Genomic DNA, 22,228 nt, shown 5'->3' on the forward strand with positions numbered 1-22,228 from the left:
AACAAGTCCTGAAGTCAAATTTGATCCCAAAATTAGACTAAATCCTAGAGATGGTTCCACTGCAACACAACGCCTCTCATCATTCCTATCACATTCAACATTTGAAAAATGCCAAGAATACATCAAATCACCTTGAGAAGATTTAAGTGTACATATATTCTGAAGGAAGAAAGGAATGTGTGAAGGAATTGCACCTTTTTAAAATATAAACAAAAGTATGAGAAAAAATTGGCATATTTGTCATGGCAACACTTTGACCAGTGCAGAATTGCCAACCAATCAGCACCATTTCAGCATACAGTAAATTGTTGGTCCCTTTGTAATTTGGCACTCATGTCTATCCTGATGAAGACAAGGCAAAAGTTGTTGACAGCATTTCATTTTCAGCAATACTCAAAATGTTATATTTCAGACTGAAGGAAATAAGGGCCACAAGATTCTGCAATGAAATCATCCCCACTTCCACTGCATAAAGCTCTTTTATCTGGAGTACTTCAAATCTACGATTTTAAAAAAAAGGGCCATGATAACGTAGTTGACTCAATAAACATCATCCACTACTTCAATCTAATGAAACCAATCCTCAGAACCCTGGTAACGAAACATCTTAATCTACAAAGCTATGTACAACCATGATTCATGAAACTCCAAATACAGTGAAACTTACACTTTCCAAGCAAGGTGAACATTTGGGTGCAGACAAGTTAGCTATTCTGTCAGATACACCATTATCAGTTATCCCCAACCCTAGTTTATGTGGATTCACTTCTCTAAGCAATAGAAGTAAGACCAACACGTAAATTTGTACCAGCCCACTGTAATCTTCCTGTCCATTTGAAAAATATCATTTGTTCACATCAAGTCAGAGTTGTCATTCTGGAATTAAACAGGCGTTAATAGAACCAAAAGAAATGCTGAACATACTCACCAGTTAATTTTTGCTTTGATGATCCATCATCAGGTGACAGACTGGAAATGTTCACTATTTCTCTTGCTAATTCCTGATCTGATACACATTTCCAATGGGGATTTGTTTTGCTTGTAGTTCAGATTTTCAGCATCCACAATATTTTCCTTTTGTATTGTTGCAAGTATTAATTGATACTCATTTCAAGTTGTGAACATTTATTATTTTCTGCCAGCTATGTTCTAAGAATGCACAACTATGAAGATTACCTAACAATGTGTGGCAGATAGTTACAATTTTGGTGTCAATTTCAAAAATGGCTGAAACCTAATGAAACTTAAATCAAAATAATGGTTTTTAGAATTCAGGATGCTACTTGGCTCAGTTTCCTGTACTATTCATTATGGATGGAATTATATAAATTAGTATTCATCTACTGAAGACTTTCCAACATGGAAACTGGAAAGAAAGTTGTTGTAAACGTTATTTGTGACTACTAACTCATAGTATTTCATTTTTGTTTGTCTTCATTTATTTTTAAATTGGAACAATACTTTAGCTTGTAGAGCGTGAATGTTTTCTTGCTTGAATAACTTATGTAATAGCAGACATTCTCAAGTTAGTATGTTACTTGAATCAAGGTTCATTGTTAGTACAGGAGCCAGTAAAGGGCTGCAAATCATAAAACAAACTGCTACAGGTTACTGTCTTTTGGAGAAGTCAAGCTGGAACAAGCCACCAGACAGCACTGGAAACTTCAATTTTGTGCAACTCGTTATGAAGGAGGGGGCAGGATAGTTCCCCATTCAAACTGGGCAAACCAAGTTTTCAAACCAAAAACTGCAATGTACAATATTTAAATTTCCGTCAGCCATACGCTGTACACATGCAGGTGTGGGACAGCATCCACCTTGTTTAGACTAGTCTAAAGCTGACACCATAATGCTGACAGTTGTATTTGACTGTTTCACAGCATCATGGCAAAAACAAAAACAATAGGAAAAACATACAAACCCATGAATCCTCACAAAAATCCTGTTTGGGATTTGATCAAATGTGACAAATTATTGCAGCGATTTGATAGACTGGATCATGATTAAATGTACACATTAAGCAGTTAAACTCCAGATGCTAACATTTTTCCCCTCTGTCATTTAATCTGAAAGTAATTCAGATTAATGATGAGCATAGTTAGAATAGCTTAAGATATCAAGTACACAATTAAGGAATACATTTTAAAAAGTATTCATCCATAAGATATATGTTTCACTGGTCTGGTCAACATTTATTCCCCATTGCTAATTGTCCTGGATAATGAGGTAGTGAGCTATCAACTTGAACCACTGCAGTCTTTTGAATATGGCTATTCCCTACACTGCTGTTAGGAAGGGAGTTCCATGATTTTGACATTGCAATAATGAAATGACAATCTAGCTTCAAGACAGATGTGTAGCTTGGAGAGAAACTTGCCTATGGTGGTGTTCCCATGTATCTGTTGCCTTTGTTTTTATAGGTGGTAAAGGTCACAGGTTTTGGAGATATTTTGAAAACGGCAGTGAACTGTTGCAAAAGCACCTCATAGATAGTGCATTGTGGCAGCATTAGGTATCAGTGGTGAAGGCAGGTTGCTTTGTCCTGGATGGTGACGAGTTGAGTGCATTTTAGGAGCTGCACCAATCCAGGTAAAATGGAGACGATTCCACCACACTCCTGACTTACCTCTTGTAGATAGTGAAAAGGCTTTGAGCAGCTCACGACCACAGTATTTATATAGCTTGTCCAGTTCAGATTCTGGTAAGCATTAACTTCAAGCATATTGATCGTGGGAGATTCAGCCAATGCAATGTTGAGGAACATTAAGGGAAGATGGTTAGATGCACTTTTTGGAGATGGTCATTGCCTGGCATTTGTTTGCACAAAATATAACTTGTAACTTGATGGCCCAAGCCTATATGTTGTCTGAATCTTGCTGTACATAGACATTGGTTTCTTCAGGATCCATTGAATGGCAAACACAGCTGAACAGTGTAAAATCAGAAGCAAACATCCCCAATTCTGACCTTCACATTGCTCAATAACCTGATAGTCTGGCTCAACAATTAACCTGATCATTTACACACAATGATGTATTTCACCCACCTCCTCTCACTCCCCTCCCACCAAAAATTTAAAAACATATTGTTTTTCATAAATCTATATTTCTCTTGTTCCATTCCATGAGCAACTCTCAAACTTGCTTTCAGTTCCATTACTTCAACCTCTACTTCACTTTTCTCTTGGAAGCTTTACAACAGAATATTTCAGTGCAGTACAGGCCCTTTGGCCCACGATGTTGCACTGCCCTATGAACCCAATCTGAAACCCAAGTAACCTACACTATTCCATTCTCATCCATATGTCTATTCAATGACTATTTAAATGCCCTTAAAGTTGGCAAGTCTACTACTGTTGCAGGCAGTGCATTCCACACCTCTACTACTCTCTGCATAAAGAAACTACCTCTGACATCTGTCTTATACCTATTACCCCTCAATTTGAAGCTATGCCCCCTTGTGCTATCCATCACCATCCAAAGAAAAAGGCTCTCACTATCCACCTGATCTAACCCTCTGATTATCTCATATCTCAATTAAGTCACTTCCCAACATTCTTCTAACAAAAACAGCTTAAATTCCTCAACCCTTCCCTCCATACCAGGCAACATCCTAATATATATCCTCTGAATCCTTTCCAAAGCTTCCACATCCTTCCTATAAATGCAGTGACCAGAATTGCATGCAATACTCCAAGTGCAGCCACACCAAAGTTTTGTACAGCTACATGACCTCATGGTTCAGAAACTTGATTCCACTACCAATAAAAGCTAACACACCGTATGCCTTCTTAACAGCCCTACATGGACACAGATCTCTGCTCATCTACATTACCAAGAATCTTACCATCAGCCCAGCACCCTGGTAGTCCTTCCAAAGTGAATCACCTCGCACTTTTCTGTATTAAACTCCATTTGCCACCTCTGCAGCTCATCTATGTCCCTGCACCGACCTTCGTATCGTCCGCAAGTTTACTAACCCATCCTTGTACGCCCTCGTCCAGGTCATTTATAAAAATGGCAGACAGCAGTGGACCCAAAACAGAGCCTTGCGGTGCCCCACTAGTAACTGAACTCAAGCGTGAACATTTCTGATCAACCACCACTCTTGGTCTTCTTTCAGCTAGCCAATTTCTGCTCCAAACCGCTAAAATCACCCTCCATCCCATGCCTCTGTATTTTGTGGAATAACCTACCATGGGAACCTTATTAAACGCCTTACTGAAATTCATATACACCATATCAACAGCTTTACCCTCATCCACCTGTTTGGTCACCTTCTCAAAGAACTGAGTTTGAGAGGCATGACCTACCCTTCACAAAACCGATGCTGACTATCCCTAATCAACTTATTCCTATCGAGATTATAAATCCCCTCTCAATCTTTTCTAAGATTTTACATACAACCGAAAGCTCACCGGTCTATAATTATCAGGGTTGTCTCTACTCCCCTTCTTGAACAAGAGGGCAACATTTGCTATCCTCCAGTCTTCTGGGACTATTCCTGTAGATAATCTTGGCAAAGATCAAAGCCAAAGGCTCTGCAATTCCCTCCCTTGCTTCTCAGAGAATCCTAAAATAAATCCCTTGGGCTGGATGAGATTTATCTATTTTCACAATTTCCAGAATTTCTAACCTTTCCTTGTGAACCTCAATCCCATCTAGTCTAGATTCTCACTATTCTTCTTGACAACCATTGGAATATTGCTTGCAATTCTGGTCTCCTTCCTAGCAGAAAGATGTTGTGAAACTTGAAAAGGGTTCAGAAAAGATTTACAAGGATGTTGCGAGAGTTGGAGGATTTGAGCTACAGGGAGAGACTGAACAGGCTGGGACTATTTGCCCTGGAGTATCAGAGGCTACGGGGTAACCTCACAGGAGGTTTATAAAATCATGACAGGCATGGATAGGATAAATAGACAAAGTCTCTTCCCTGGAGTGGGGAAGTCCAGAATTAGGCAGCATAGGTCTAGGTTGAGAGGGGAATGATATAAAAGAGACCTACAGGGCAACATTTTCACAGAGTGGTACGTGTATAGAATGAGGTGCCAGAAGTGGTGGAGGCTAGTACAATTGCAACACTTAAAAAGCATTTGGATGGATATGTGAATAGGAAGGATTTGGAGGGATATGGGCTCAGTGCTGGCAGGTGGGGCTAGATTGGGTTGGGATATCTAGTCGACATGGACAGATTAGACCAAAGGGTCTGTTTACATAATGTTAGAGAGTTCTGGAGATGCACAATGTCTTTTTCCAGTGTGAATACTGATGAAAGTATTCATTTAGTGTTTCCCCCTATCTCCTCTGACTCCATGTACAACTTCCCACTACAGTCCTTGGTTGGCCCTAATCTTACTCTAGTCTTTCATCACTTATATACCTATAGAACATACCCTGATCTTTACAAAGACAATGGTTGTGGTCTGAAGAACAATGTTGAATCACAGTAATGTTTCAAATAATTGATTTGCAATCTATTAGTTATTGATATGGTGTTTAGAAATGTCTATTTTGGTGGTGATATTCCAAATTTTAGACTCGATTGCCTCAGCGACATTCAAAAGTTCTGATGTGGTCCGATGCACCATCATGATAGCCTCTGACAAAACTTTGTGGGTATCTATTTTTTTTTAAATCCATGAGTGAACTTCAAAAATGTGTGTTCTCTTTCCAGGAATTTAACTGCCAAGCTCAGTTAGTTTCATCATTTCGCATTTAGTGACTGTTTGATGGTCCTCAGCTTTGGATTACAATCTCTCTCCCCAGTTTCACTTTTCTTCACCCATTTTTAAAACATCAGTGCTGCTCGTCAATGCTATCCTGCTGCTAATTCCAGATTCACTTAAACTTTTAATTTTAAAAGCCATTTAAAAATGCCTTTAGAAAGTCTTGACTACAGTGATTGAGGAACTGAGTCAAGTGATTGTTTGACTGGTTATGGTTGAGATCGTGAGGACTACAGGTACTGGAGACAGAGTTGATAAAGTGTGGAATTGGAAAAAAAGCCAAGGTCAGGCAGCATCTGAGGATCAGGATCAAGATCCACATTTCAGGCAGGACCCTTCAGTCATTTTTCCAGCGCCGCACTATCAACTTATTAGTGGTAACCAAAGATCCTTCCAAAAACTGCACTTGTCACAGCTCCACTTCTAACAGTGTTTAAATATTAAAAGATGCCACTAAAGGCATTTACCAGTGTTACCTTTATTTAAAAGGGAATTAGACTTTGTTGTCCAATACCATGTGTGAATAAAATGGTCACATCAGTTTTCATTTCGATTATGGCTTAGTTTGACTAATTTTATTTGTTTTTTCAAAAATTCTTCATATAACAAAGTCAGAATAATTTTTTTATATATCTAACAAGTCCAAGATTCAAATATTTCATGAAAAAGTTGACATTTATGGAAACCATTTACAGAACTTGAAACTTGTCATTTTCAGTCACTGGATAAGTAAACATTGATCATGCATCTGACCTTTGAATGCTGAACAGAGTGGAAATCTTGTAGGCAAATACCACAACCATTTTTGTTAAGCAATTCAGGTCATTACCAAACAGCACCCATATGAATACACTTTCACTATCAGACTAAAGACAACCAGCTGATTGAAGTATGGACTAGAGTTGTAAAACAAGCCTAGCAAAAGTTATGTAAAGCCAATCTGAACATGTCATTTGTGCAGATCCACTTATCATTATCATTTTTCAGAAGGAATAACTGATGAAAACCCATCACCGGGTCATCATCCACCTATAAGAGAAACAGAAGATTCTAATTAATAGAGGTTACAAACTGCAACACAAAAAATAAATAGAGTGCTGTACAGAAGTAATAAGATCAGGCAAGTGCAGTGGTAGTGCCCCTGCCTCTGGACCATCTGGCTCATGTCCCACCTGTTCTCAAGGTATGTAATAAATATGTTCTTATCAACCTGTTCAAAAATATTAAAATCTGGTAGATATATGCAATACTTTAGTGCACCAGGTCCAAACTCAAACTCTGGTGTAGTACTATGCTGTTATGCAATGCGTCACTTAGAGTCATAGAGGTGTACAGCATGGAAATAGACCCTTCGGTCCAACCCATCCATGCTGACCAGATAGCCCAACCCAATCTAGTCCCACCTGCTAGCACCCAGCCCATATCCCACCAAACCCTTCCTATTCATATACCTATCCAAATGCCTCTTAAATGTTGCAATTGTACCAGCCTCCACCACTTCCTCTGGCAGCTCATTCCATACATTTACTACTCTGAAAATGTTGCCCCGTAGGTCTCTTTTATATCTTTCCCCTCTCACCTTAAACCTACGCCCTCTAGTTCTGAACTGCCCCATCCCAGGGGGAAGACACTGTCTATTTACCCTATTCCATGCCACTCAAATTTTGTAATCATCTATAAAGGTCACCCTTAAGCCTCTGACACTCCAGGGAAAACAGCCCCAGCCTGTTCAGCCTCTCCCCATAGCTCAAATCCTCCAACCCTGGCAACATCCTTGTAAATCTTTTCTGAACCTTTTCAAATTTCACAACATCTTTTCAATAGGAAGGAGACCAGAATTGCATGCAATATTCCAACAGTAGCCTAACCAATGTCCTGTACAGCTGCAACATGACCTCCCAACTCCTGTACTCAATACTCTGACCAATAAAGGAAAGCATACCAAACGCCGCCTTCATTATCCTAACTACCTGCGACTCCACTTTCAAGGAGCTATGAACCTGCACTCCAAGGTCTCTTTGTTCAACAACACTCCCTAGGACCTTACCAATAAGGTGCATAAGCCCTGCTAAGATTTGCTTTCCCAAAATGCAGCACCCCACATTTATCTGAATTAAACTCCATCTGTCATTTCCCAGCCCATTGGTCCATCTGGTCAAGATCCTATTGTAATGTAGAGATAACCTCCTTCGCTGTTCACTACACCTCCAATTTTGGTGTCATCTGCAAACTTACTAACTGTACCTCTTATGCTCGTATCCAAATCATTTATGTAAATGACAAAAGGTAGAGAACCCAGCATCGATCCTTGTGGCACTCCACTGGTCATAGGCCTCCAGTCTGAAAAAGAACCCTCCACCACCATCTTCTGTCTTCTATCTTTGAGCCAGTTCTGTGTCCAAATGGCTAGTTCTCCCTGTATTCAGTGAGATCTAACCTTGCTAATCAGTCTCCCATAGGGAGACTTGTCAAACCTTACTGAAGTCCATGTAGATCACATCTACCACTCTGCCCTCAATCTTCTTTGAGTTTTTTGAGGAAGTAACAATCAAGTTTGAGAGACATGTTTTCCCGCGCACAGTGGTTAGCACTGCTGCCTCACAGCGCCAGGGACCTGGGTTCAATTCCCGCCTCAGGCGACTGACTGTGTGGAGTTTGCACGTTCTCCCCGTGTCTGCGTGGGTTTCCTCTGGGTGCTCCGGTTTCCTCCCACCGTCCAAAGATGTGCGGGTCAGGTGAATTGGTCATGCTAAATTGCCCGTAGTGTTAGGTAAGGGGTATATGTAGGGGTATGGGTGGGTTGCACTTCGGCGGGTCGGTGTGGACTTGTTGGGCCGAAGGGCCTGTTTCCACACTGTAAATCTAATATCCTGGAACATTAACCTGCCAGCCCTGCCCATCCCCAAGCCATGTTTGTAATTTAGATGAGACTTTCACAGAAGTCCCATCTGCCCCCTCAGGTGAACAAAGGATCTCATGATCCTATTTGAAGAGTAGGAGAACTCTTGTTGCCGGTCTCAACAGTTCTCCTGGTATAGTAGAGACCATAAAACAAATATTTTTTTCTTCTCTTATGACAGCTACACAGACTGCAGAAAGATACAATGTACAAAAATACATTTGAGTATAGAAATAAAAGTACACTATATTTTAATGCAAAACTTTTCACCTTAAGATGGCAGTTGACTGCTTATTAGAACTTGTTAGTACTCATTTTAGATGACTGGTTTTACCTTTATTTCCCAATCTGGTTTCAAATCTCAAACACTGTCAGAAGCAAAGTTATTGTCACCAGAAATGAACTGAAAATAAAATCAATGCATCTTTTATGTCAGATGTTCTCTCTCCTCTGCAGATTTTTAAATTCTTAGGATGTAGGTGTTGCTAGCTAGCTAGGATTTAATACTGTTATGAAGTTACTGGCGTGTACTGTACTTTTGAGTGTGAATGCTCTCCTAAACTGAGCTTTTTACATGCACCTGTGATAGGACTATGGTGGTCTCAGTGTACTGAGAAATTGAAAAAAAATGTAATATTTGGCTGTGAAACAGATAAGAGTTGGTTGCTGTTCTGACAATTTGAATTCAACCAGATTAAATTATGCCCTAGGATGCGAAAACCCAATTGCGTTTGAATTTATTGTTTTGCCAACATTGTCTCACTAGTTCAATCTGATTTTGGGGATACAAATGTAAGCATTTTGAAAATTGGATACAAAGCAACTGCAATTGAAAGAGACCCATGAAATTAGGAACACAATCAAAGGTACCTTTTCATATGAAACATTCACAGTTAAAAAGACAGACGACAACCCAGGGAGACCTTCAGCCGGAAGAGTACAAATTCAAGATGTCAGAGATGGTGTGGTTTTGAAATTAAGTTGATATAATTTTAACAATATGTTGTTCCAATAAGGTACTTGAGTTGGAGGCAGATAACAAGAGAAGGGGGGGGGGGGGGGGGGGCTTAGATTTACGAATACTCGTTGTTTTAGGAGGTAGAAAATAAAGTGATGTTATTTTCTTCAACTAGTGGAATCCGGAGGCTCACTGTCACTTGTTTTAACAGATTACGAGGCAAGGTGAACTTTTGGTTTAATTAACAGAAGGGTTCACTGCCACGTAACAATACCCACGGTATTGGTCTTAAGGTGGTAGTTAACTGCCTTCATGAACCACAGTCCTTCAGGTTTAGGGAAACCCAGTATTATTTGTAAGTGAATTCCAGGAGTTTAGCCTATTGACAGTGAAGGAATCGTGAGATAGTTTTAAGTCAGGATGGTGTAGGGTTTGGACTGGAATTGAGGCAGTATTCCATTGCATCTGTTGCAGTCGTCCTTCTAGATGGTAGAGAAGATGGGTTTACCAGGTTCAGAGCTACTGCAGTATGATGTATAGATGGTTCAAATTGCTGCCAAGGTGCATCAGTGGTGATGGGAGCAAGTGATTAAGGTGGGGGATAAGGTGCCGATCAAGCAAGTCATTTTGTTCTGCATGGTGTAATTGGAGCAGGCAAATGCAGAGTATACCATCAGCTTTGTAGTTCAGAGACAGGCATTTGGGAGACGAGTTGAGTTACTTACCACAGGATTCCTAATGGTGACGTGTTCTTGTAGCCACAATATCTGTATAGTTAGTCTAGTTCTGTGCCTCGTCAATGGTAATGCCCAGAATGTTGATGTAGGGGATTTGGCAATGGTAATATCTTTGAATGCCATGGGGTGATGGCTAGATTCTTTCCTTTTGGATGTAGTCATTGCCTGGCATTTGAATGGTGCAAATATTACTTTCCACTTATTAGATAAGCTTGGAGGTTGTCCATGTTTTGAGCACATCGACACAATGTGTCAGTTTCTGCAATGTCACAAATGGTTCTGAATATTCAGAGTTGACTGCACAATATCCCAAATGACCTTATGATGAAAGGAAGGTCATTGATGAAGCAACTGGCTGGGACAAGGCAGCAGCCTGAGGAACTACTATGATGACATTCTGAGGCTGAATGATTTACCTTCAATAACTAGAACCATCTTCCTTTGTACAGGGAATAATCTTAAACAGCAGTGTTTTCTCTTTTGATTTTCACTGACTGCAGTTTGTTAGGGTTCCTTAATGCCACTCAGTAAAATGTTGCCTTGGTATCAAAAGCAGCCACTCAACTCTCTCTTCCTTTCAGGTATTAAAGGAACAAGTTTTTTTCACCTGTCAACATAAAAGCTACCATTTTACAGCTCTTTTCTATCAAGAGTCATAGCAGACTCAAAACACTGTTTGCCTCTCCACAGATACTGCCAAGTTTCTCCAGCATCTGCAGTATTTTACTTTTATTTGCTGCTTTTCATTGAATGCCAACCTCTAGGCAGTTCTGCTCTTCTCTCCGGTGAAATTTGTTTTAATTTTGACCTTTTAACCTTAATTGCTTTCTTTCCTTGTTTTACACACTTTTGCAACTAGATCTCCTTCCCCAGTCAACATCTCCTGCTCAGTCTTATCCTGCATGAATCCATATTTCAAATCCACCCAAGATTATAAGCATCTCAAACACATATGCTCCTCAGATAGCTGCTCCTGCTGCATTGAGATCCATACTGTGCCATGTACCACCACATGCACATTAAAATTTCCTGGTGCATAGTTCCATTTCATTCACCATCTTATTTGAATCTTTAAACAGAAACGGTCTTTCTTTCAGGTGTTAAGACAAGCTCAGGTATGAAACCCCTTTGGATTCTTCCTCCTTTCTGACTCCATTCCTTCTCACCACATCATCTTTGCTAAATACTCCCCTTTCAGATGCTCAGTTCTTAAAAGGAATTAGTTTTATTCGTTTACAGCCCCAGTTCAAATAATTTTAGCCAGAAGATATTGTTGAATTCTTCTTGTCATCTTTGCCTCTGTGCCCACTTCTTTGGGCAAGAGTCCTCATCCCACACTACTGACCCTTTAACCCACCTCCAATAATCACCCTCCACCTATACTTGATCTCTTCATTAAGAACTACCAACATGACGTCGTCAACTGCCTTAATTTCTCTGCTCCCCTCACCCATTCTAGCCTCTCTCACTGAGCTTGCTGCACTCCACTCCCTCAGGTCCAATCCTGACCTTGTTATCAACCTTGTTGATAAAAGGTGGTGCAGTTGTCATCTGCTCACCTCAAACTGACAGAGGTGGAGTGCCAACTCTCAGATATTCCCCCCCAATCGTGATCCAAACATTGAATATCAGGGTGTAGTTTCTAGTACTGTCACAGACCACCTTCTCTCAAGATCTCCCTTCCAAAGCTTCCTACCTCAGTCCCCCAACTATACACAGCTCATTTCTCCCTCCTTCCTAAAATTCACAAATATCCTGGCAAGTCCAGCATTTAAGCTTGTTCCCACTCCTCTGAATTTAATTCTGCGTATCTTGACTCTACTATTCACTCCTTATTTAGTTTCTTCCCACTTAAATTCACAATTCATCTGACCAATGTTGGTTCCACAATTTACACATTTCTGGCTGTAGCAATCCCTTCCTCACCATTTTGTCATCTCCCTACACATCTATTCTCCATCATGATTTTCTGAAGGTTCATCACTTCTTCCTTGAGGCCAGAACAATCGCCGTCCAACACTATCCTCCTTCACCTGATTAAGCTTGTTCTCATATTGAACAACTTTTACCTTTAAGTCGTCTGACTTTCTCCAGGTCAAAGGTGTGGCTATGGATACTTGCATGGGGCCCAGTCATGTCTGTCTCTTTGGAGGATGTAGAACTTTTCTTGTTTCAGCCAGTTACAGAGAATACACCCACAGTTCTTTCTCCAATACACTGACAATGTGATCAGTGCTTATGTTAGTCCTTAGAAAAATTCAATGTTTTTGCTTCCAACTTCATCCTTTTACCTTCATCTGGTCCATTTCAGATTCTTCACTTCCATCCTTAATTTCACATTTCCACTGCTGGGGATAGGCTGTCCACCAATATCCATGGTAAACCAATCGATTCCCATTGGGAATTAACAACCTTAACTATCCATCCTGTCACCCTGCTTTCTGCAAGGATTTTATTTCATCCTTCCGGTTTCTTGAATAGGAAAGGTTTAGAGGGAAATGGGCCAAATGCAAACAAACAGGACCAGTTTAGCTTGGGAACCTGGTCAGCATGGACAGGTTGGATGAAGGATTGGTTTCTGTGGTGTAAGGCTCAATGACTTTATGACTTTGTTGAATCTGCTCAGCTTTCACTGTCCTCCAACATGCCCTCTTCCTTCCTAAGGATTCCCTCCTCCCCCACTATTTGTGGCAGGGCCCTCGACTATTTCTAATTCATCTCCGGTACTCTCCTCATTTATTTGCCTCTCAGTTGATAGCTTGTCATCAGCAGATTTTTGCTGCGTTTGTTTGACTCAATGCCAGGAGACTTTATATCCGCCAAAGTGAACTTTCAGGCCTTCTAGGGTAATTCCCATCAACTGTATACCAGTGTCACCCATCTGGCAGGTATATCCAGTGGGTCAAAGCCAATGTTGCCTCAAAGCTGCACAAGCAGCTTCTCCAAAGGTTCTGCTCACACTACACTGATCACAGCATATACTTCCAGTTTCTGAAGTTGCTGCCACACACGCTGAAGTCAGGGAATCAGAAAAAAGTTAGAGGGAATGCTGGATAGGATATATCCAGGAAAGTGATGCCTGGATTATTATAAAGGTTTGATTCTGAAAGTAAGTATCTGTTGCTGAACTGATTTGTGGGACAATTCTCACTACTCTGGAACAAGCCATCAGATATTGGCAAGGATGACTTTGCAACATTAATAGGGATGTTGTCATTTCAGGCACAGACTCATGTCAGGTAGTGCATACAGTTTTTTCTTTGTTTAGACTTTAGCATTGTGATAGAGTTACTTGCTCGGCCATTTCAAAAGGACAGTTAAATATCAACTGTTATGGATCTGGAGTCCCTTGTAAGTTAAATCAGGTAAGGAAGTGGAGTCCCTTTCTGAAAGAACATAAATGAACCAGATGGGAATTTACCACAAAACAGTAGTTGCACATTTGCCATTAGCTTTAGATTTTATTCCATGGAAATTTCAACATCTGCCTTGGTGGGATTCAAACCTATGTTCCCAGATAATTAGTTTGTGATTCTAAATTACTAGTGCAGTGAGATCACCATAACACCACCATCTCCCCCCATTTGCAATGAGAACCCTACGTTGAAAGTGTTTCTGAAATAAACTCCAAATGAAGGGCTGATAAGATTCCATGTAGCAAGAAAAATGAGAAAGGGGGACTTGGCAGTCACAAAAAACACCTTTCTACAGACATTAATAAGTAGCTTATTAACCAATCATTGAGTCGTAGAATCACAGATGTTCAGCATGGAAACAGACCCTTCAGTCCAACCAAACCATGCTGACCAGATATTCCAACCCAATCTAGTCCTACCTGCTAGCACCCAGCCCATATCCCTCCATCTAAACAACCCAGCTTGGGTATTTTATCATTTCAAAGAGATACAATGAATTGTACAGTTGAGCAGTATGTTAAAACTTACATTTACCACTCAGATTAAGAGAGATAGTGGTATTGTTAATAACCTGGAGACAAGGTCAAACCCCACCATATGCAGAACTTGAATTCAAAACAAAAACACATGGAGTTGAAAGCATGAAGTTACCATAGACTGTTGGAAAAAAATATCTAGTTCACTAATGTTCCTTGAGGATGGGGTACTTACATGTTACTTCAAATCCGAAACATGTGTTGGACTCAGCTGACTCATGAAATGGTCTAACAAGCCACTCAGTTCAAGGATGACTAGGTCAAACATTGGCCTTGCCAACAATGCTCACATCTCATGAAAGTCTTTTTAAGAAAAAGGTCTATTGCTAGCTAACAAAATTACCTGCAAGAATAGTGCACTAACAATTTAAAATTGCTCAATGATAGATAATGGGCTGCCATATAGTTTCTGACAGTCTGCATTCCTAATCAACAGTTTTACACCAAAGACACAGAGCCAGTTACATGAAGGATTTTGATAAAAAGACTCATTAAATGGATACTCAAACAAAGAATTTAACTATTTAGCAATTAAATTAACTCCAATTGAGATGCTGATCCAATTCCTAACTTTTTCCAGTTTTGCCATAATGAGATACTGTTGAATTTTTTAAAAATTGTTAAACAGTGCCTTTAAAACACAATCTAGTTGTCAGAAATAAGGTGGCTAAGTAGATCGAATGTCTGGGGATACATTTAGGAGGGACCATTGCATCATTAGGTTTATGATAACAGAAAAGGACAATAGGCAATCAAGTGTAAGAATTATCAATCGGAAGAGAGTTGACTCAATTGGCAAGTACAAGGCTGGGCCAAATAAACAGATCAGACGTTGATGGATAAAACTATAGGTGAACAATGGAAAGCATTCAAATACAATCAAGGTATATTCCCTCAAAAAGAAAAAAGGGGACCCAATCTAATGTAGGTGTCCTTGGATGAAAAGGAATATAGAAATTAAAGATAGTTAAAGTACACGAGTGTGTAGAAAAGAAATCAAGAACCAAGAAGAATACAGAAGGTTAAAAGGGGAGGTGAAAGAGTATATTGGAGAACTAAGTGGGATTGAGATAAGACTGGTGTTTGACGCAAGAGGGAATCCTAAAATCTCCTATATGCATCTGAATTGTAAATTGATAGTGAAAAGATGGTGTAGAACTAATGAGAGACTAAAAGGGGATTTACACATGGAGAAGAGGGGCACGGCTGGGTGTTAAGTGAATGTTATCAACGTCTTTCTAGGGCACTTCAGGGTAAGTGATAAATGTTAGTCCAACCAGCAATGTCCACATTTCAAAAAGAGGTAAATAAAAGAAGCTTTGCATCGGTCTTTAAATCAAGGCCATGATGACAGAGGAAGAAGCTGTGTCACCAGAAATGTTAAAAATTGATATGGAGGAAGTGTTCACTAAGCTGCGTGACAAATGTAGCAGGACCAACTGAGATACAGCCAAAAACTGAAGCATGCAAGGATGGAAATTGCAAACGCATTAACTCCCTGGTGGGGAAGCTTCTAGAAGAAATTATTTGGATAGAATTAGGAATCACAAGAAAAAGGTGGACTGTTTAGGAAAGCCAGTATGGATTTCTGGCAGAAATTACGTTCAACTAATTTGCTAGAGTTTTCTTTTGAAGAGGTAATAGAAAAAGGTCGATGAGGATGCTGCTGATGTGCTGAACATGGACATCAAAAGGCATTCAATACAGTGTCACATAACATGAAAATGTAGCTCATGGAGTTAAACAAGATAGTAGTAAGGAGAGTCCAAAACTGGCTGGTTGATAGGAGACAATAATGGTCAATGGTTTTCACACTGGATAGAAGTTTGTAGTGGAGTCTCCCACTGTTTGGAATTGTAACCTATTATATATATAAAAATGATCTAGATCTTGACATACAGGGGACAATTTAAAAAATGTTCGCAAAACTTGGAAGCATTTGTAAATCATGCAGAAGACAGAGGCAAGTTGATGGAATGAGCAGAAGTTTGGAAGATGGGGCTCAATATGAAAAAAAAAAGTGATGAATTTTGATAAGAAATGGACAAATATGGGGCACATCGGGGGATTTAATAGCCTAATGGTGTTATCACTAGAATATTAATCCAGAAACTAAGCTAATGTTCTGGGGACCTGGGTTTAAATCCTGCCTTGACAGAGGGTGGGATTTAAATTCAATGAAGAGCCTGGAATTAAGGGTCTAATGAGGATCATAAGACCATGGTTAGTTGTGTGAAAAAAAGAACTCATCTAGTTCACGGATTCCATTAGGGAAGGAATTCTGCCATCCTTTCCTGATCTGGCCTTGTGTGCGACTCCAGACCCACAGCATGTGGTTGACCCTTAACTGCCCTCTAGGCAATTAGGGATGGGCAATAAATGCTAGCCTAGACAGGTTGCCCATGAGCAAATTGTAAAAATCATAAGGGGTTCAGGAATAGAGCATATATGATTAAAGATAGCAGTTAAAACATACAGCATTTTGGACATTATGTATAGGGACAGAGTACAAGACATTAATTCGACCTCAGCTGGAGTACAGAGTACAGTTTTAGGCACAAGATAGGATGATTTTTGAGGGATTACAGAAGAGATTTACAATAAATGATTCTAGGGATAAGCAACTTCACTTGAGAATTGAATGGAGAGAATAGGATTTCTGTAGAGAGAAAGCTAAGAAGATATTTAATAGAAGTTTTCAAAATTATGAGATGTCTGGATGGATATATGGAGATAAATTTCTGGTTGTAAAAGAATCAAGAAGATGGCACAGATGAAAATCGATTTGCAAAAGCAGCAAATATGATCCACCAAAAACCCTATAAAACTACTAGTTTTAGTTTAGAGTGTGCTGCCTGGAAGTGGAATGGAGGGAGAGTTAGACATTCAATGATTCTTTGAGTCGAAAAATGTGCAAAATAAGAGTTTGGCACCAAGTCATTATGCTCACTGAACTCCAATGCAGACCCTAGCTTGACTGGCCTCCTTCTGCAACATGACAATTCTATGATCGATCTTGGAAGATTGCACTGTAGATTCATCAGATACTGGAGCTATGATAAGAGGACAGATTGAATAGGCTAGGCTTGTATTTCTTTGAATGAAAAATCTGATGGACAATTAAAGGATTTGGTCAGGTCAATGAAGACTTCATGAAAAAGGGTATTGCAAACTTGGAGACTTTCTTTCAACCCAGACAGTTTCAGATTTTTATTGGGAAATGCTGTTAAGGATTACAGAACAAGAAAGGTGGATAAATTAATGAGATACAGATCAGCAATGGTCAAATTGAAATGACAGAAGATGCCAGCAAGGTTCAATAGCCTAATCCATTTCTCTGCCCTTTAACTGTTTAAATAAATGCAACTACTAATTTTAACAGTAAGATGAAACAGAAAATACAAAAGGACATTTTAACTGATCAAGCATTTAACAATTTTAAACATCTATTTTGCTACAAGATTGTTTAAGTTACTAAATTGAACAACACAGGTAATTCCAAAATTCCTGCTCACCTTTAGCTGCCCTACAACCATACTCAGAACACAAGTGTCTGGTGCTGGTTGATGGTCCTCTGCAGTTATACTATGCTGAATTTTCTGAAATGGTAGGCTCTAGAGGGAGAAGGACAAAAATAGAAATGGCGAATGAAGATTGTAAATTATTACTAATAGAAGACAAATTGTGATGCTGCAAGTTTCCAAAACCTGAAGAAATAATGAATATTAAAAATCCCATTATTCCAGGCGGAGATTTTACAGATAACTTGAACAAAGGGTCTGTTTGCCAATTATGTTATTGTGCAGCTTTTGTATTCAGCCAACACAAAATAACCAGCATGCGTTAATTTGCAAAACACTAGGTTACTGTGCAATCAGGCATGTGCAAGGAGAAATGGCACTGCAGGAAGCACACATTTAGAAATCAAAGGCAGAAAGCCCTTGTAAGTACCAGCGAAATGGAATCACAAATAAGCCTTGCTCAAAATGGCAAACATTACACAATAGATCCTAAATTTCATTTAAGAACCGCAAGTTTTCTGAAAATATTCTGATTCTGAAATTTCCTCATAAATAGACATTACGACTGCTATTTATTGGAATCATCAAACACACCATATACGAAAGACTTTGAATTGAGTGAATTACAAGGCCTGATGGATAACTTTTCCTTACACAGGTCCCACAGCCAGAATACACATTCATGACAAATTATTCAAGTGTATTCCCAGTTTTCTAAAATTACATTACACAATATCCTGACTGGTTTGTCAAATTTTAGAATCCCATCACAATTTAACCTCAGCTCACATCACAACACCCAAAGTCATCATGACTTATTAGGAAAACAAAATCCAATGGCAAAGCTCCTTGTTCCTACCACAAACCTTATTCAGACTCTAGTAGCTTTGTATATTGCATCAGATTTCATAGTGAAAGATGTCAGCAGCATACTAGAGAGTTGGGTTGGGGACAAAAAGGTGAATGAGGTGGCCAGCACTAAGGAAAAGCAGAAAAGTCCAAAGGTGAATAAATCAGCAGGACAAGATGGACCATACCCAGGTTCTGAAGGAGACAGCTGGAGGAGATTGTGGAGGCATTAGTGGTGATCTTTCAGGGATAACTGGAGTCAGGAGGGTCCGAAGAGATCAGAAAATGGCTAATGCAAAACCCCTGTTTTAAAAAAGTGTAGGAGGCAGAATATAGGAAGGTGGTTAATACTGATTAACCTGACCTCAGTCCATTATTAAGGATAAGATTGCAAAGTACTTGGAAGGAGGGACAAGATGGTGTAACATAGGGCTGAGTCTCAGTTTTATCAAGGGGAGGTCATGTCTGACAAATCCTGTTCAAATTCTTTGAGGAAGCAGCAAGTTAAGGAAAGGAGAGCCAGTGGATGTGATATATTTGGATTTCCATAAGGCATCTGACAAGGTGCTGCACAGGAGCTGCTAAATAAAATAAGAGAAAATGGTATTAGGGGCAAGGTGCTGGCATGAATGGAGGATTAGCTGACTGGCAGACAGGTCTTTTTTAGATGACAGCTGGTGACTAGTGGAGTTCCACAGCTGTTCGCATTATACATGAACGATCTGGACTAAGCAACTAAGGCATTGTTGCTGAATTTGCAGATGGCACAAAGATCGGTGGAGGGACAGGTGTTGAGGTAGCTTGGAGGTCGCACAAGGATGTAAACATCCTAAGTGGGCAAAGGATTAGCAGATCGAATACAACATGGGAAAATGTGAGGTTATGCACTTTAGGAAGAGCAGAGGCACACAGACTATTTTCTAAATGAGGAAAGACTTCGGAATTCTGAAGCAGAAGACTTAGGAGTCTAGTTCAAGATTAACGTGCAGGTTCAGTTGGCAGTTGAGAAGTCAAATGCAATGTTAGCATTTTTTGGACCAAAGGGTATGTTTCCATGCTGTACATCTGTATGACTATGACTATGACTAGAATACGAACAGCACAGGTGCTGAGACTGTATGAGGCTCTGGTCAGTCTACATTTGGAATATTGAGAGCAGTTTTGGGCGCTGTATCTAAGTAAGGAAGTACTAGTAGTGGATGTGATCCAAAGGAGATTTACAAGAATGATCCCAGGGACGAAGGTCTTGTTGTACAAGGAGCAGTTGGCAACTCTTGGTCTGTTCTTGGATTTCGGAAGGATTCGGAGGGGGATCTGATTGAAATTTATAGAATTCTGAGGGGCCTGGATAATACAGACAGAAATGCTTTCAACCGGAGACACTGTGGCCTAAGGGCTCAGTCTCCCAGTGAAGGGATGACCCTTTTAGAATTGAGATGAGGAGGAAATTCTTCTGACACTAATTCATTTATAAAACTTATTGCTGCAGAGGGCTGTAGAGACCAAGTCAGTGTGTATTGAAGTCAGAGATGGAGTAAGGGGTGGATCTGGGTGGGATGCTCTTCAGAGCATCGGGGTGGAATTGATGGGCAGTCTGTAGGGATTCTGATTCTTATCAATCCTTCATTTTAAAAAAAAGGAAAATATCTAGTAAAAATCATTTATACAAAAACTATGCACATTGAGTTTCCCTGCCTGCTTCAGTTCAGAGTCATAGATAGAAACAATCCCCTGCACACAGGAGTAAATCCCACAACCTGTTATTTTTCACTGCATTTGATATAACTGTTTCCGTGCCAAGCTTCACTCGGTGGTAACACAACTCTCTCAAAAGTCGAGCACTCAAATCACACTCCAACATTGTGAATACATAATCTTACCTGGCACATTAATGCAGTTCTAAAGGGAGTTCCCCACAATTGAAGGTGCTATATCGTAAGAATGATATAATTGATACGTTAAACAAAATGGTGTCGGAGCAGGGTGTGGACATGGCCACGTGTAAACAAAGTAAAGAAAACAAAGAGCATCAAGATAACGAGTGCACGTTACCAAAGGCTTGTTCCAACATGTCCCAGCAGTAGTCCTGCCCCAACATATCCAGAAGTAACCGAATTGGAGGCAGTGGCATATGAAACTGCTGAAACTGCAGGAAACTTCTTTCTCCCCCCCACCCCCAAAACAAGGTATAAAAAGCCTTTGCTTGTGTACTCACATGGGAGAGTACTTGCAGCACTGCCTAGTATGTAAGCACACTGTGGACTGCTGGGCTCCCCAACACGTGGGGAGAAGCAAAGGACTTTTAATGCTTTAATTTTTTTCTCGTTCTCTTGTTTTTAGTAGGAAAGCCAAGCAAGCTTTAACATTTTGGGGGCTTGTCCAGAATCCAGTGCAGGAATAACTCCTCGAAGAAGTGTAATTGACTGTGGTGAACTCAGGAGTAAAGAGTGCACAACAGAATCCCTCGTGTTCGGGCTCTGGTAAGCGACTCTTGGAAATGCTGTGGTTCCTCGCTCGAGGTTGATCTGGCTCCCCACTGGGATCCATGAGGTGAAAGAAGGACTGGACTTAAGGTAGGAAAATGCTTTGGTGTTAATTTACAGGAATATGGTGACCCCTTAGGGATTTGTCATGGGTGGATGACTTGTTCAGAAAAAAAAATAATCAAGTCAGACAGATTTCTTTAGGGTCGGTTGTAGGCGGACGACTAACAGCCAAAAGATAGAAGTCTCGTCATAGGATTACATTAGGACAAAAGAATTAGGAAAAACTACAAACTAATCTGTTCGAAGGACATACTCTGAAACAAGCTCTGACTGATACTGGAGGCTGTGTAAATTCTTTGAGATTTAGGTGTAAATTCATCTAATCTTTTAAAAGATGGGACAATGCCTAGACAAGAGCGACGGGGATTCCCTAGCACAGCACATGTATGAATAGAATTTGGAAAAGGGAAAAGACTAGAGTATTGAGAGCACAGTCGACTAAATATCTGGGCACTGATAAGTGACCAGAACGTGGTGCCTGGAATGTAGCTGAAAGGAAAATATGGGATAAAAAGACGAGTGATAAATGGAAGGAATCGATTAGGGACTGGAAACAGGAGGCCAAGAGAAGGTAGGACGAAATGAAAATTAAGAGTTGGCAAGATAATGCATGTAAGAGCGACTGGGTTATGTACGATGACGGGGGAGTAAAAGAAATGGAAAGTTCTAAAAGCAAAGTGTGATTGGCATGGCTGTACATCTGAGTTTGACTATGATAGGAATCAAAACCAGATCAGAAACCTGAGTGCGCTCTCCGACTGGCTGGAACTCAAAAAGGATAATGTTAAAGGCTTAAAATGTCCAGATGACCTGTCGGGTATGGCTGCACTGTTTTTAAATTCTGACGATGAGGATCCCAGGGAAATCAGATCTCTCTCGAGGAAATAGACTGGTGGATAAGTTCGCCCGGCAGGGAAAGCAAGGACAGCACCTCCTTATTAGCACAGCATCCTTAACTTTACAACACTGCAGCTCTGCCCAATAGTGAGAAGGTAAAGAGATTGCAGGGCAACAAACAAGGCTTACCAATGACTGTGCAAC

The 22,228-nt window shown here is 40.1% G+C and overlaps 1 protein-coding gene across 2 annotated transcripts in view; it reads right to left on the reverse strand.

Annotated features, from left to right (window-relative positions):
* Positions 1-6,341: 6,341 nt before the first annotated feature.
* The window catches only part of LOC132832232 (nuclear transport factor 2-like), a 32,217-nt gene continuing 16,330 nt past the window's right edge, over positions 6,342-22,228 (reverse strand). For both annotated transcript variants that reach the window (XM_060850040.1, XM_060850038.1), the window contains exons 4-5: positions 17,787-17,885; positions 6,342-6,754 (exon numbers count right to left, since the gene is read on the reverse strand). In XM_060850040.1, coding sequence (XP_060706023.1) covers positions 6,641-6,754; positions 17,787-17,885 — 213 coding nt within the window. In that variant the 3' untranslated portion in view covers positions 6,342-6,640. The remainder of the gene's footprint in view (positions 6,755-17,786; positions 17,886-22,228) is intronic.

This window comes from Hemiscyllium ocellatum, chromosome 34, assembly GCF_020745735.1.
Source record: "Hemiscyllium ocellatum isolate sHemOce1 chromosome 34, sHemOce1.pat.X.cur, whole genome shotgun sequence".
Lineage (NCBI taxonomy): Eukaryota > Metazoa > Chordata > Chondrichthyes > Orectolobiformes > Hemiscylliidae > Hemiscyllium > Hemiscyllium ocellatum.